The sequence below is a fragment of the Bactrocera oleae genome, chromosome 3 (assembly GCF_042242935.1).
Source record: "Bactrocera oleae isolate idBacOlea1 chromosome 3, idBacOlea1, whole genome shotgun sequence".
Lineage (NCBI taxonomy): Eukaryota > Metazoa > Arthropoda > Insecta > Diptera > Tephritidae > Bactrocera > Bactrocera oleae.
In genome coordinates, this window is record NC_091537.1 from 76,905,508 (window position 1) to 76,919,798 (window position 14,291).

Here is a 14,291-nt window from a genome sequence, read left to right on the forward strand (position 1 = left end):
ATGGTGAACAATTCAATTCAGCCTTGGAAGAACATTTAAGGAAAGTTGTGGACAAGTATCAAAAAGATTAGAACACTCATATATCTTTGTTCCTGATGACTTATCGGTCCACTGTAAATGAAGCAACGGGGCAGACTCCAACAAGGGTAATTTTCAGTAATAATCTTTAGTTATCGATTGATTTGAAGTTTGGAATTAACGCCACCGGAGGAAGGAATGGTAAGGGACCCAACAGCATGCTAGAAGACGAGGTGAGGGATATACATACATGCTATGATAAGACAGCGCACCAAAATTATGAGCGATAAAATGGAAGCCAAATACGACAGGGCAATGACCTCAGGGTTTTATTGAAGAAAGGGCTGTCACCCAAATTACAGTGTAGTTGGGAAGGATCATTCCAGGTAAATAAATACTCAACGATGTACTATAGTGTATCGCATACAGACCATTGGAAGATCCCATCGGGACGATCAGACTTTGGTGGAGGACAGTGTGGCGAACACGAAGCGAACACGAATGCCAGAACAAAATAGAATCCACGATAAGCTGCTAGGACTAACTAGATAGCGAAATTCGTAGTTGCCAGAATGTTCGAGAAGCGATGTTTTTGCAAAAGTACTATATGAGGGCTGCTGGATTGTGCAACCTGCACAGTTTTAATTAGAATGCTGCTTAGTAAAGAGCTATAAGTAATAAGTCGTAAACGAACGAAATACGAGTAATGGCTTTACACTTATCTCTATTTTCAATCCAAACAACTTAACGCTTTACTAATCATTATCCGAATTCACAACTTCTTACTTATATCTTAATTGCTCTTTACACGGCAACACTCTAATTAGAACTGTGTTTGCTGCACATCCGGCAGCGCTTATATAGTAGATCTTTAACAAAAGTTCGCCACTAGAATATCCTGGCAACTTCGAATTCGCTGTCTAGTTGGTTCTGGCAATTTATTGTCAATTCGATTTTGTGCCATCATCCGTGTTCATCACAGTATTGTAACGGATTTCTCGATAAATCGTCTACCTGTAACTCACTCTTGAGTTCGATCACTGGATTGTTAAATAAAAGTCCCAATTTTATGGCTACACACTTATCTTTATTTCTAATTCCAACAACTTAACACTTATTGCTCGTTATTCGAGCTTACAGCTTCTTGCTTATGTCTCAATTGTTCTTATCACGACAACACTCTAACTAGAACTGTGTTTGCTGCACAATCCGGCAGCCCTTATATAGTAAATCTGTAACAAAACATTGCTTCTAGAACATTCTGGCAACTACGAATTCGCTAACTAGTTGCTTCTGGCAGTTTATCGTTGATTCGATTTTGTTCTATCATCCGTGTTCGTCACAGTATGTTTTTCGATGCAAGTTAATCGATAATATTTTCGTATTTACATGTTTTGTCATCACTAATTCGTTTTTAGAAATAAATAAACATCATAGCGTTCAATTGTCAGTTGCTAAAATGACAACAAACACAAATATTGACGAAAACTTTGAAACTCCGGATGTTTGTTAAATATTTGGCTTTTGAACTTTACATATACATATGTAATTATTTTAATTTATTTTAGTTCGACGAAGATGAGCTTGGCGAGGAGCAATTTGTGTCGACTACGGCTGGAAGGAAAAGGCTGTTCAGCAAGGAGCTTCGATGTATGATGTATGGATTTGGTGATGATAAGAATCCATATACTGAGAGTGTGGATTTATTAGAAGATATTGTTATTGAATTTATAACGGAAATGACCCACAAAGCAATGGAGATCGGACGTACTGGGCGAGTACAAGTGGAGGATATTATATTTTTAGTTAGGAAGGATCAAAGAAAATATGCACGTGTCAAAGACTTATTGACAATGAATGAAGAATTAAAGAAAGCCAGAAAAGCTTTTGATGAAATTAAATACGTCGGTAAGTATGAAATTCAACCCTACATGTTACAAGAATTAGTTTTACTTTATTTACAGGTAATGAGGCAAAAATCAAATGACAAAAGGCTAAATAAAAAGTGGTTTTCATGTAATTATTTTATTTTCAATTTATGTATACTTGTATGAATAGAAACAAAATATTTTAATAGCAATGACTTTTAATCAAAGTAGTCTTCAATATCGATATCCGGATTAAGAATGTCATCTCCATATGGGGTAAGATCAATTTTATTTAAAATTAGGTTTTCACAGGTCTCAGCCAGTTCTGTATTCCCAATCAATATTGCGCCTCGTAAACGGCCATTTTGAAGTACAAATTTTATATACTCCTTACCAGCAGTACTGCGAATCAGTAACTCGTAATCGGTTCCTAAACCTTGGCCATTATATCGCCCGAGTAGGACAACAGGATAACCAAATAGCTGAGTCACGTGTCCAAAAAGTTCAAAACAGAAATCTTGATAAATTACTTCATTTGTTAATTTTGCGCCCATACTACGCCCGGCCATACAACCCATCTGGCGAGCTTGTGTCCACAATCTCATTTGAAACCAGTGATCACCATGCTCCCACATAGCGGTACAAACATCGCCAGCAGCATAAATATCTAAAACATTTGTTTCCATCATGTCATTTACGGCGATTCCTCCGTCGGATGCCATAGATAAAGGAATCGAGCAAGAATAATTATGACGCGGTTCGACACCGGTTGCAGATATAAGGAAATCACATTCAATACGTTCATCATTGGTGAGCGTAACCACAATTTTTTCATTTTCTTCTATTATTTCCTTAATATATGATTTGTAGTGTATAATCGGTAAATCTGTTGTAGATAATGCATTACCAGTTAATGTGAAATTCCTGTGCCAATCGGGTCCCAAAGCCGCACCATGAACTTTGCTGCTTTCCTTACACAGTTCTTCTAATTGTATTTCCTTGTATCTAAGTCGTTTAACAATCGAAGTGGATTGTGTTTTCTCTTTATCAGCTTTGCTATGTTCTGATCGCTTGAGGCGTACTGATTCTTGAAAGAAATGGGCTGCACCTGGATCTACAAATGTTGACGCAATATGATTGTCTTTGACCACCCAATGTACCTCAATTCCATGCAACTCATAAGCAAGTTCGCTTGCTATACCACCATTACCCAGCAAAGTAACTTTTTTAGCATGTTTTAAGAATTCCTGCAGTGCTAGAACTGAATCGGTGTCACGGATTCCAATAACTCGAGGATTGTTACCGAGAACTAGATTGGGTGCAGCTCCAGTACAGAGACAAATAGATTTATAATAGATACGTCGACCATTCTCAGTGGTTACGCAATGATCTAAAGCCTCTATATTCTTAAGCCGATCAACAATGGTTACAATTGTGGGTGCAAGGCTAGCTTGACATTTATCTTTCAAAGATCGTTCCTTCACATCAAATTTATAAACATATCTTGCTACGGGTTCTAAATTAGCTATAGTTTTTATAACGGTCGATTCTGTTATTAAAGTTATGCTCTCTTCTGGATGGTAAATTACTAATGTTTCTGCACAGGTTACACCTGCTATCCCACCACCAACTACAAGGAATGTCGATGAATGTTGTTCGAATTGGGAAATATTGTCAACACTATTAGAAGCCATTATTTTGTTTCTTCCATAAAAATTACTGAATTAATATGTAAATTTAAAGTGTATTAGTTTGTTATTCTTTTTTAACTCCAGCTTTACCGTAGTATTCGTCTAAATCGAATTCTCTAAATGGCACGTTAAAAGTTATAAGCCCGAAGTCCTGCGCACGTTTAACGGCCACTGTTAATTCAAAATGTTTTTTTTGGCAAAGGCCAGTTTTAGAATAACTTAGAATTTGACCCGTATGTGGCGAAATAAATTGTTGTAATAACTCAATATTTCGGTGGTCTAACACTAAATATTCATCACGACAAATAGGACAAGGATTTCCGGTAGATATTACTCCCTTCCTAATACAAGTTTTACGTGTTTTACGCGGCGGGATGGCTCCTTTGTGGTTACGCCTACGATTAAAAATTTATAAGACAAAAATATATACATGTGCATTTATTTCGTACCTATACTGCTCCCAAACTAATTGATCTCCATATGTTTCTTTGTAGGCAGAACTTTTAAGGTATCTCATTGATGTCTCTACTGGAATAATTTGTGTTCGGTCATTATGGCGCTTTTTTATTTCTTCAGCAGTAAGATTATTGGATTCAGAAGCACTAACGTTTTCTTCCGGCTTTGCATCACACCTTAAAATTGCACCTGTATGAAAACATGTAAGCCGTTGAGGAAAGGAAGCGCGATTAACAACAGAAAACTTTTCGTTAGTAAGATTTCTAGATATTGTCCGTAAAATTGTAATCATTTTACTTTATACCGATGTAAAAAACTTCTTTACCGTTCCTAACCAAATATTAAATAATATACTATTTAGTGATGTTCCAATACCGCACGGTCTTGCTTTTAAAGAAGTTAATATAATATCATCGATTATACCATGACTGATATTTTTAGTCCATACCTAAGAGATAAAAATTATAGATGTAAGGGCCATGTATAACAATTTCTTTTCTCTGCGCTGAGTTGAAGTTAAATACACATTTATTCTTTATAACAGACAGGACTTTGTATGTTTTCTTTTTATTAGATTATGTATTAACATAAATAAAAAATTGTTCTTAAATTCATCACATTATAACAGCACATCTCTTATATTTATATTTACATGCATATCTCTGAAGCTGCTGGTTCTGTCAAAAATTTACTACCATTTTTTTTTAAATATTAATTTTCTACCTATTACTGTCAAAAAGTGAATTGCTTTATTGTATTTTAAAATTATATTAATTAATGGTCAAATTTGGAAAATTTGAAAAGTTTTCAAGATCAAAGAAATCGACTTCAAAATAAATTTAAGCTTCAATGTAAACACTAACTAATTCTTATATGTAAATTGTACAATTTGTACGTAATAGTCCTGCAAGAAGGATATCTGTTATCAAATGTGTTAACGACTTGTTATTGTTCACTTATATAACTATTTGTTACTTTTGTTCAGAGAGTGGGAAAAAAGTAACACATCGCCATTTGCTGTTCTCATGCTGTCTCGTTCTAAATTACCTCTTATATGCATACCTTGTTTGTTATGTTTTGGTTAACAGAATGACATACATTGGTTATCACAGTCTGTTAAAGGTAACAAATACTTTTGCTAGCGAATAGGTGCATATGTGTTATCCTCAACACATGTCAAAACCACCTGAACTCAGTCAACTGTCAAGGTCCTTTCACATACAACCAAGGATGACATGATGCGAGGCTCTCTCATTTTCCCTAATTTTTCTGTTATTTTCTTTCCCTGATTATTAAGATTAGGGAACTTTGAACAGCTGATATCAAAAAGGCGGGAGGCCAGAAATAAACCGGCAAAAAATTGCTAACAAAAGCAGTGCGAAACGAAATTTCAAGGAACGTGCAACTAAATTTTTTTTTGCTAATTTAAACTTTAATCATAAAACCATGATATTATATTATGACTTGTATTGTTTCTTTGTTATAATTTTATTTATTAATATATATTTTTTTATGTTATATGATGTATTAAAAATTTTATAATATTCATACACGTATTTAGGGATGTATATGCGTTATATAGGCCTACTCGGGAACCGGCACCTAAAAAATATAACGAAATGCAAAATACTCAAAAGCTATTTTTAAAATACCCAATCCTTTTTCTTTTGACAGTGGCATGATTGACAAATGTTATAAAAAATATGGGTTTTGACAGCTCTCTCTCGAATCAAAGAGTTTCGCATCATTTCATCCTTGATACAACTTCCCTCGCTTTAGGGTTCATACTGAAACATCGAAGCGCAGAAAACAAAAGGTATGCCACAATCAACGCTTTGATTTTAGTGCTTCTCTCTTATAAAAATGGCGATGGTTGCTTGGCAAGTGTACAAGTTTAGAATTGCCCAACATTTTGCTTGACTTCGCGTCGAAAACCTTTTATGTGAACGTAGTCATACAAAAGCGTACATCATATTTTTCTGTCAAATAAAATTACTGACATAAAGCGAAGCAATAGTTCTATATAAATTGGTCATCAAAGTTCAGGCGGTTTTGACGTTTAATTAAAAAACCTAAAAAATTTTATTTTGTCCGATCTGGCTACAATGGGCATCCCTTTATCCATGACATATACCTTCAATATTTTTAAATCGATAGCTTTTATTTAGAAGAAACTATAAACTTTTTTCATCTCTGATAGAGCGCCCTGTCATTGGATTCAAAAATAAATAGCAGTGTTTTAAAAATCATTATCTTGCTTTAAGTACTTACTTGTTATTGAGTATAAATTGATTATAAAATCTACAATTCGTAATTAAATAGATAGAGAAAACTGTATTGGAATTTATTCCTTCAAATCGTGGATTTTAGGTAATAAATTTTTTGTTTTATTTGAATTTGGATAATTACTTCTAGTGCTTGTAGATGAAGATGCAATTAATATGTCTGTGCAACTGGATCCTTTAACAATACAAAAGCTTACTCACGAATCGTCTGAAATACGGTTGCGAACATTTGAACAAATTTGGAATAAGTTAAATCGTGCATTCGACCATAATGAGAAAATTCATTTCAAAGCAGGAGACTTGTGTAAACAACTCATCCGTTGGTTTGGCTATGAACCAATATGTGAAGCAAATCGCGTCCTCCAACTACTCATAAAAATTTTAAGTTCCAGCTACAACGAACAAGCTGTAAAACAACTTGGTATAAATCGTTTTAAGCGAGAGATGGATAAAGTTAAACTTCGAGTCAAAAAGTATCCAACTGAATCAGAAATGGTAGATGAAATAAAGAGTATACTGTCCAACTACCACGATAGTAGAATGAAAAATGAAACTGATGAAGTTATAGAAGTTTTTGAAACTGTTTCACTTAATGATACCGATGAAAATGACAGTGTTAAAAGTGAAACGTTTTTAAGCAATTTTGTAGCTAATGACTACGAACCAGCATGGTCAAAACCAACACCGGCAGATTTTACTGCACTCAGATTTATAGCAGATCTTTTAACTAATACAGATGTTGACAAACGCGAAATGTCAAATGCCCTTCTACATCTAGAAATCACAATGTTAGACTATCCTGCCGAATATATGCTTCAAGCACCACATGTATTTTTGCGTCTTTTACAACTATATAATTTAAATGATTTTGAAAAATGCAGTTTATTGGAAAAAGTTATAAGGCCAATTAAAGTTTACTTGCAGCTTCTTTTGGCCAGATCAAAAGAGCGTTCCAATGTAAGTGCATATTCAACAAATACAGCAGTAACAATTATATCCGGAAATACACAATTAAAAGTGAGTACTATTTTGCGACTAGTTCTTGCAAAGAGTATACAACTTTTGGAAATATTAGTACACGAATTTCGTAAAGAAATACAATATATTATGGAAATCGCTAGTGACTGTCTTGAGCTGTTTCGCCTTCAACAAATAAGTATTGATAATGGTGTGCTGCAAAGGCTATACACAACTATACATAATCTTCAAATTTGCTTTGAGCAAGATGGACATTTTACATTGAAAAGAATTAAATATCTTCTACTTGTATGTCTAACGGATGATATTTCAGCTTATAATATCAACGAACAAACGAAGAAGGACGAATCAAAAATGTTAGACTTTCTTCTATGTGATTATACCTTCAAAGTTAATTTCCCGCACCGTTACCGTAATATTGAAAAACGTAAATTTGGTTCTAAATCCTTTGATCAATGTCAAAAGCTACAACATTATGACAACTGTATTCGATTTGCAGTGTCATTACTTCGTTATCCACAAACTATTAAGAGCGAATTGATACTATTGCATGAACCCAATATATTTGTGGCTTTAGAAAATTTGAAAAGTGTACAATTAACTGAATATGTATTTCAATCGATTATAGAATGCAACGCACAATATTTAGAAAAGCCCGAATTACGGTCGAAAGCTACAGAATTATTACTTCATTTAATACGCTTAAAACATGAACCACTGCGGATACATGTTTACAAAATACTTTCCATGGCGGTAAAACGGCACTTTGCATGCTTAATGGAAAGCGAACGCTACTGTATTGGCTTGACGCATGGACAGTTGCTAGCATGTCAAGTACTAGGTGTACCATGGAGTAGTGAACTACTACTCCATCTGATTTATGTATGCGGCGATAACAAAAATGAAAACTTAAGCAAAATCAGTGAAGACATATTAACGCTAATATTAAAATCTCAGCAGTTATTGGGTGAACAATGGCTAAAATTATTAGAATTATTTCTACCAATATTGCCTTTGTTACAGTGTTGTACACAATCCCGAAATATTGTAGTGCTGCTGCAAAAACTACTTGATCCAGATGCAAAGCAGCTGCCTTTTTTGACGGTATTGCAAGGTAATATTGTATTTATGTTTCATCACGACACCAACGTACGCAGTGAAGCTTTAGCGCGCCTTCTTTACATAATGAATACACTACCAGACGCTGATAAATATGTACCAAATCTTTTACATATAAGCGATGTAATACCCAACGATGTGTGTATCTTAAAAAGTCCGCGTGAATATCAAAGGATATTTACAGATATTAATGCTTCTTACGAGAAAGATACTTTACACAATTTGTTGAATATGTTAGAAATGCCCGATGTGGAACCAGTGATACGCAAAACAACACTAATGCAATTGAATGTGATGTGTCAGCAATGGCAAACATTAACTAGATTTTGTGAAGAAAGTGCTCACTATTTAATCTTACAAGCGCTCGAAAATGCACTATTGGTTACATCTTATGAAGATTATACCGGTTCTGCAATTCCCGCCATCAGTATACTTTGTAAAGTGTTGTTATATGACGCTTCTTTGCGTTGCGAATTATCAGATACGCCAAATATATATATTTTACTGTTACGTGCGCTTGCTCTGTATCAAAATGACATACAGTTACGTCAGGACGCCTGCGCTTGTCTATTTCTGCTACTTTATTCCAGTTTCATTGTAGTATTGGGCAACCAGCGGGCTGAGGCACCCAGCCTGTTAAGTAATTTACAATTGCCCCTTAACTTTGATTTACAATCCTTTGAACAACACAATACCGCGCTTTATGGATATGAAAAAGTTTTCAGAAATAAATCGGAAGCCACATTATATATGCGACATCTACTAGCAAACACCTTTTCTGACGGTCAAATTCCTGCGCCTAAACAGTACCTGGAACAGCAAAAGGATTACGATTTTGATGTAGAATTGCATTTGCAATTACGTGATTGGCGCCTAATGAGCGCTACTAATTCGAAACATAACATACAACGATTTTTACGAGCAATTTTAAATGCTACCGATCATAAGTCGCTAATAAATGCGAGTATTTCATTGCAATTACAGCTTAGTCTGCGCGATCAACAAACTAATACCGCATTGATGACCGACAAACTTGTCGATGAGCTATATGGCATGATTAGTAAATACTTGCAATTACCGCCGGGTAATGAGTCGGATTATGAACTTTTTGAAGAATTGATCGATTTCTGTCAATTTTGCGTACATCTGCCTTTAACTATAATAAGTATCTATCTGGTAAAGGATTTTATTTCGGACTTTCAACATGCTATTATTGCGCTACTTAAAAACGAAGATACTTCACTTCGTTTATATCACAAATTATGTGGTTTATTGAGAAGTTTAATGGAATCCGTCAAAACTGTAAATGGAGACGAAGAAAATTTGCGTATTTTACATAGTAACTTATTTGAATTGATATTCCAATTGATCACGCGGCATTTTCAAAAACGTGATTTCCTACGCATACGCTGCTTATTGAGTCTACAGGCTTCACTAAGCACTTACGATATTGACATTGCCGATGGACAACTTATGGCATACTGCAAACGGTTCATAAAATTATCACTCGTATTAAAGTCATTTACGCAAACCGGATCACAATGGCAGATTGATTGTCTGACTATTGTTTGTCGACTTTATACACAGTTGGAGGAACCACAACGTAATTTTAAGCTCTGCCAATCATCAGTTAAGTACTTGAGTGGTCTATGCGGGCATTGTGACCGAAAAGTTCGTGCGCTGGCTTGGTGTATTTTAACATATTTTTCACGCTATGATGACCAGCCTGATAACAGTACAATATTAAAAACTGGTATTGACTTTCTAGAAAATGAGTTATCCTATCTCCCTGGCGGTTTTATGGCATGTTGTTTGTGCACTTTTTTAGATGTCGGTGAAACTTTAGTGGTACGTCAGTTAGCGGCGAGTTTATTTACCAATTTTCTTAGTGGAGCTGAGAAAAAAGAGGATGCATTTCAATTACTTACACGACATAAATTTCTATCGTTTGCAAACGAAGCCATACGGGGTTCTTGCATATTCGAACAAACTTTACCATTACATTTCGATCATAATTCGCCAATCAGCATAACTAATTGTAGTTTGATAAGTTGTTTTTGTAGAATATGCACAAGAATGCTGGAAAATAAACCCGATTTCGCTAGAGAGCTGTGTGAGAGTGATTTTATGTTTAAATTATATGAATTACTGAAAATGCCACCGGCGAATGCGAATCCCGCATACCATGTCATGTGCGGCGATATATGCCGCTTATATGGAGCATGTTATCCAACAAATTTCCCTTTACTGCAGCGCACTTTGTGTCGTGATCAAGTTTGGCTAAAGCACTTTTATCAATTATTCGACCAGCCACATACATTAGATGCAGTGATTGTCAATGTTTTGCAGCTGCTGTTGGTTTTATGTAAAGACGATATGGCCTATAAGAAATTATGTGACAACATTTCCAAAGCGCCGGCATCACTTGTAAGACATTTCTTGCGCGCTTTTACTATTGACAATCTCAATACACCCCTGCAACGTTGCTCCTTGGCAGCGTTTAGTTTATTATTAATCAAAGCTCAGAATAAAATGCAAGACCAAAATGAAACAAATAACATTTTAGCGACACTGGAACGCAATGTCGCAATAACGGATAATAAAGACATTATCGCGCTAAAAGTGGCGAAATTTAATGAAATTCTTACGCCGAGAGAGGATGACAATTTCAGTGGGGATCCAAACGTCGATGTTGATTTAGTAGATAATGAAATTGTAAGCAGTAACAGCTCGACGACAACAGTAGCAACAAAATCCTCAATTGCTCTTATTTTTATAGAGTTATTTCGCCTATTTCAGCACCTTTACTCCATAGCGACGAGCAAATTCACTAATGCACCATCCAAAGCACAAGTACAAGTAAGTGAAACTTTAGGTGTGCTTCTGAGTATTTCTGCTAGCGCTCGGTTGGCGGCGAAAAATCTGAAACTCTTCGATAAAATAACGCAAATTTTTAATACATTTTTTGAACAATTCAAATGCTCCGCTACTACTTACGTACGCCGTTATGGTGAGAACAAAAAAGTGACATTAGTAAAGAATTTTCAACTTTTGCTGAACGTGTACTTGCATTGGTTTGCCGCTGCTGATGCAGCGCTCACGGATAATCTTCAAAGTGTAGCACTCTCTAAACTCATAATGCAGTTGTGGCCGTGGTTGCCACACTCGGGTGAATTAAAAGAGTTGGTACTGCAGGTGTGTTGTCACCATAGTGAGCATTCATTTGCCGTATGTCAGCAGTTTGCGGGGCTGTTTTCCGGTTATACACACTCATTACTGCAATTAATCATTAAGTTGGTTGTAGCCGAAACAACGAAGGTGAAAGCGAACAATGTCGAAAGTTTTCCGATTATCAGCGCGGGCTTGCGTATAGTTATGAATTGTTGCTCGTGTGCAGAGGGTCGCGTCACCATAATTAAAGCACACATGTTGGACATGTTCGATAGCCTGCATCCGTTTCATTTAAAATCGCCTAAAGTTAAAGCGGATATATTGCGTTCATGGTTGCAGTTTTGGGAGTTATTTTCACGCTATCCGGAAGGTGCGCATACGCGCAATTTGCGCGCTCTCTGTGATGTAATTTTACGGTCTCCTCCCAGCAGCACTACACGCATGCTTACGCTTCGTATATTGCGCAATATGTGTTTTCTGGGTAGTAATCGTTCGGCTTTGATGACATCAAACGATTTTATTTGTACAATTGATGCGATTGTCGGCGCACGACTGGATTCGTCAACAGCATCAAATGCGAAACAGAAATATGTATCGTACGAAGAACAATTGATAGCATGTGTTGGTGTTTGGAAATTAGCCTCCGGTGGAGCTAAGTACGTCGCGATGCTACGCTGTACCAATTTGGCCAAACATCTGCGGCAGTTGCACCAGCTGTTGCAGGCACTCAAGGAATCTGATTCCAAGAAGTTTTCAGAAGTCTCCTACGCTACAGATTTGTCGTATGTGCTAGATGTAATTTTAAATATTTTTAACAATTAGTTTTTTATAATTTTAAAATATTTAAATTAGCTTAGATCAAATTTTTAAATTAATGTATGTACATCTCAAATGTTTTTTCTTTTGTTATTTATCATCAATGAAATTTATTATATTTTTGCAACGAACTTGCGGCTTAAACTTATAAACATAGTTTTAAAACACAGCATTATTTGACTTTAGCTTATAGTTGTCTTTTCTGGATTATATATTAAGATCTAAAACCAGTGTTTCACAAAATAAACTATTATAAAGTCGCCATTAAATTACGTTCGTTTACAACACGATTTTTATTTTGAGGAAATACTTATCGTGTAAATTGTTTCTATTTATTACAGAAAACATCACTATGAATTAATTAAAAAAAACCATTCAGCTTTGAATTACGTTAAAGAATAAAAATACACCAACAAATTTTGATAAAATCCGATAGTGCTTAGAACTTATGTTTTGTATCACAAAAACACATTTATGTAAGATAATTTATTTGCCTTCGTCATCTGTAATAGTAGTGTTTTAATCTTCTCAGTCTAAAGTATCACGTTTTGATAAGTTTGGTGCAAGGCAGACACTGTTTGCAGTGTTTGTGCTGGTTCCAAGACTGTCGACATTATCAACATATTCAAAGCCTTAACGGTCAATGTTGGCGTTCGGGCTAAAGGAGCAGTGTGACAACTTCTTGTTTTGCCCTCGTAAATTACCAAACCCATCATCCGGGATTTTTTGTTTATCTAATTTAAAGAAATACATTCATTAAATTGAAATAGTTTCTTAAACGCCGTTTATTAGGCCTCTACTTGTTTTCTAAACTTATGTTTACATTACCTCTATATTCCTTCAAAACTTATATTTAAGTTGTCCATCAAAGAGAATGTTTTCTTGCTGTATTTATGTAATACTTCATGAGCTTTAGTTAAAAAATATCGGGATATAGTCATGCTTTCCGCTATTCTAAAAATATTCAATAAATTTTACTTATCGCACTCGATCTCCTCTAATATTTCGCGTTTCGCATTTATTTGAATTTACTTCTTAGCATCGCAGACAACTTTTAACATAAATGTTTAATTTTTTAACAAGGTGTGTCACTCATTGTTTTTTCATAACGTGGTGTTGGTGTAAATTAATTTCTACAATAGGGTTCTTCATATTTGTAAGACGGATTCCAAACGGTAGTGTGTAAAAATACCATTTCTGTTGTCATTTACATATTTAGGAGTAACTCAAGATAGCATGTAATGCAAGTTGATGTGAAACTTTATAAATCGTGCACTCTTATCAAAGACAAATGGAAGTCTTCTATTAAGAAAGAGTAACGGGCCTAAATGTCATTGTGTCTTGGCTTTATCAATCTATAAAGTAAATGTAATAAATCAACGTGTATTAGATCGGAATCGTTTACTGTGTTTTATATGGCTTTCAACGAATGACCCATGTTACCATAAAATAATAAGATATTATTGCTAAAGAACAAATTTTATTGTATTTCCGAGAAGGATTTGAAATCGTTACTCTTGTAGCCACTTGAATAAAACCAAACCCAATTAAGAAACAAAATTTATAAAGTTCTAGCTTTTTGTCGTGGACTGTATTAATAAAGTTGTTTTTACAACATGTCCTGAACCGTTTCTTGAATACTGTTCTGGGATTAGAAAGCTTATAATATCTTCTAAGGCAATAAACTTTTTCCTTTAAAAAATTTACATTGGGATTCGTCAATATAAAATTTTTTCTTCAATTAGATGTCTGAAGATGATTAATTATCTACTTAGTAGTGTTTATTAGTTTAAGTCCATATTTAAAGAGCGTTTATTTTCTATAGCTAACGGTATTTACTCCACGGGTTTTAGTAAAATAAAATTTTAGTTAAACTAGTATTTGTTAAA

At 34.9% G+C, this 14,291-nt stretch overlaps 4 protein-coding genes and 1 long non-coding RNA gene across 6 annotated transcripts; 2 read left to right on the forward strand and 3 right to left on the reverse strand.

Annotated features, from left to right (window-relative positions):
- Positions 1-1,361: 1,361 nt before the first annotated feature.
- Positions 1,362-4,407, forward strand: Taf13 (TATA-box binding protein associated factor 13). Its single transcript, XM_014244480.3, has 4 exons — positions 1,362-1,522; positions 1,587-1,926; positions 1,983-2,034; positions 4,072-4,407. The coding sequence occupies exons 1-3, from the start codon at positions 1,478-1,480 to the stop codon at positions 2,003-2,005; spliced, it is 408 nt and encodes a 135-aa protein (XP_014099955.1). The 5' UTR covers positions 1,362-1,477; the 3' UTR covers positions 2,006-2,034; positions 4,072-4,407.
- On the reverse strand, positions 2,025-3,580 carry Pyroxd1 (pyridine nucleotide-disulfide oxidoreductase domain 1). The gene has a single exon (XM_070106932.1). It carries the CDS (start codon positions 3,578-3,580, stop codon positions 2,105-2,107), a length of 1,476 nt encoding a protein of 491 aa, XP_069963033.1. The 3' UTR covers positions 2,025-2,104.
- mRpS18B (mitochondrial ribosomal protein S18B) lies at positions 3,611-4,325 on the reverse strand. Its single transcript, XM_036376463.2, has 2 exons — positions 4,027-4,325; positions 3,611-3,972 (listed from the first exon to the last, which is right to left on the reverse strand). Exons 1-2 carry the CDS (start codon positions 4,323-4,325, stop codon positions 3,642-3,644), a joined length of 630 nt encoding a protein of 209 aa, XP_036232356.2. The 3' UTR covers positions 3,611-3,641.
- A 1,833-nt stretch (positions 4,408-6,240) lies between the features above and the next one.
- On the forward strand, positions 6,241-12,534 carry ana3 (anastral spindle 3). Its single transcript, XM_014244475.3, has 2 exons — positions 6,241-6,403; positions 6,458-12,534. Exon 2 carries the CDS (start codon positions 6,475-6,477, stop codon positions 12,406-12,408), a length of 5,934 nt encoding a protein of 1,977 aa, XP_014099950.3. The 5' UTR covers positions 6,241-6,403; positions 6,458-6,474; the 3' UTR covers positions 12,409-12,534.
- On the reverse strand, positions 12,512-13,524 carry LOC106626106 (uncharacterized). 2 transcript variants are annotated; one of them, XR_004979353.2, is made up of 3 exons: positions 13,381-13,524; positions 13,231-13,312; positions 12,512-13,136 (listed from the first exon to the last, which is right to left on the reverse strand). It is a non-coding gene; the product is annotated as an uncharacterized lncRNA (long non-coding RNA). The 2 variants fall into 2 exon arrangements; XR_011395476.1 differs by having other exon boundaries at positions 13,231-13,524.
- Between the last annotated feature and the right edge of the window lie 767 nt (positions 13,525-14,291).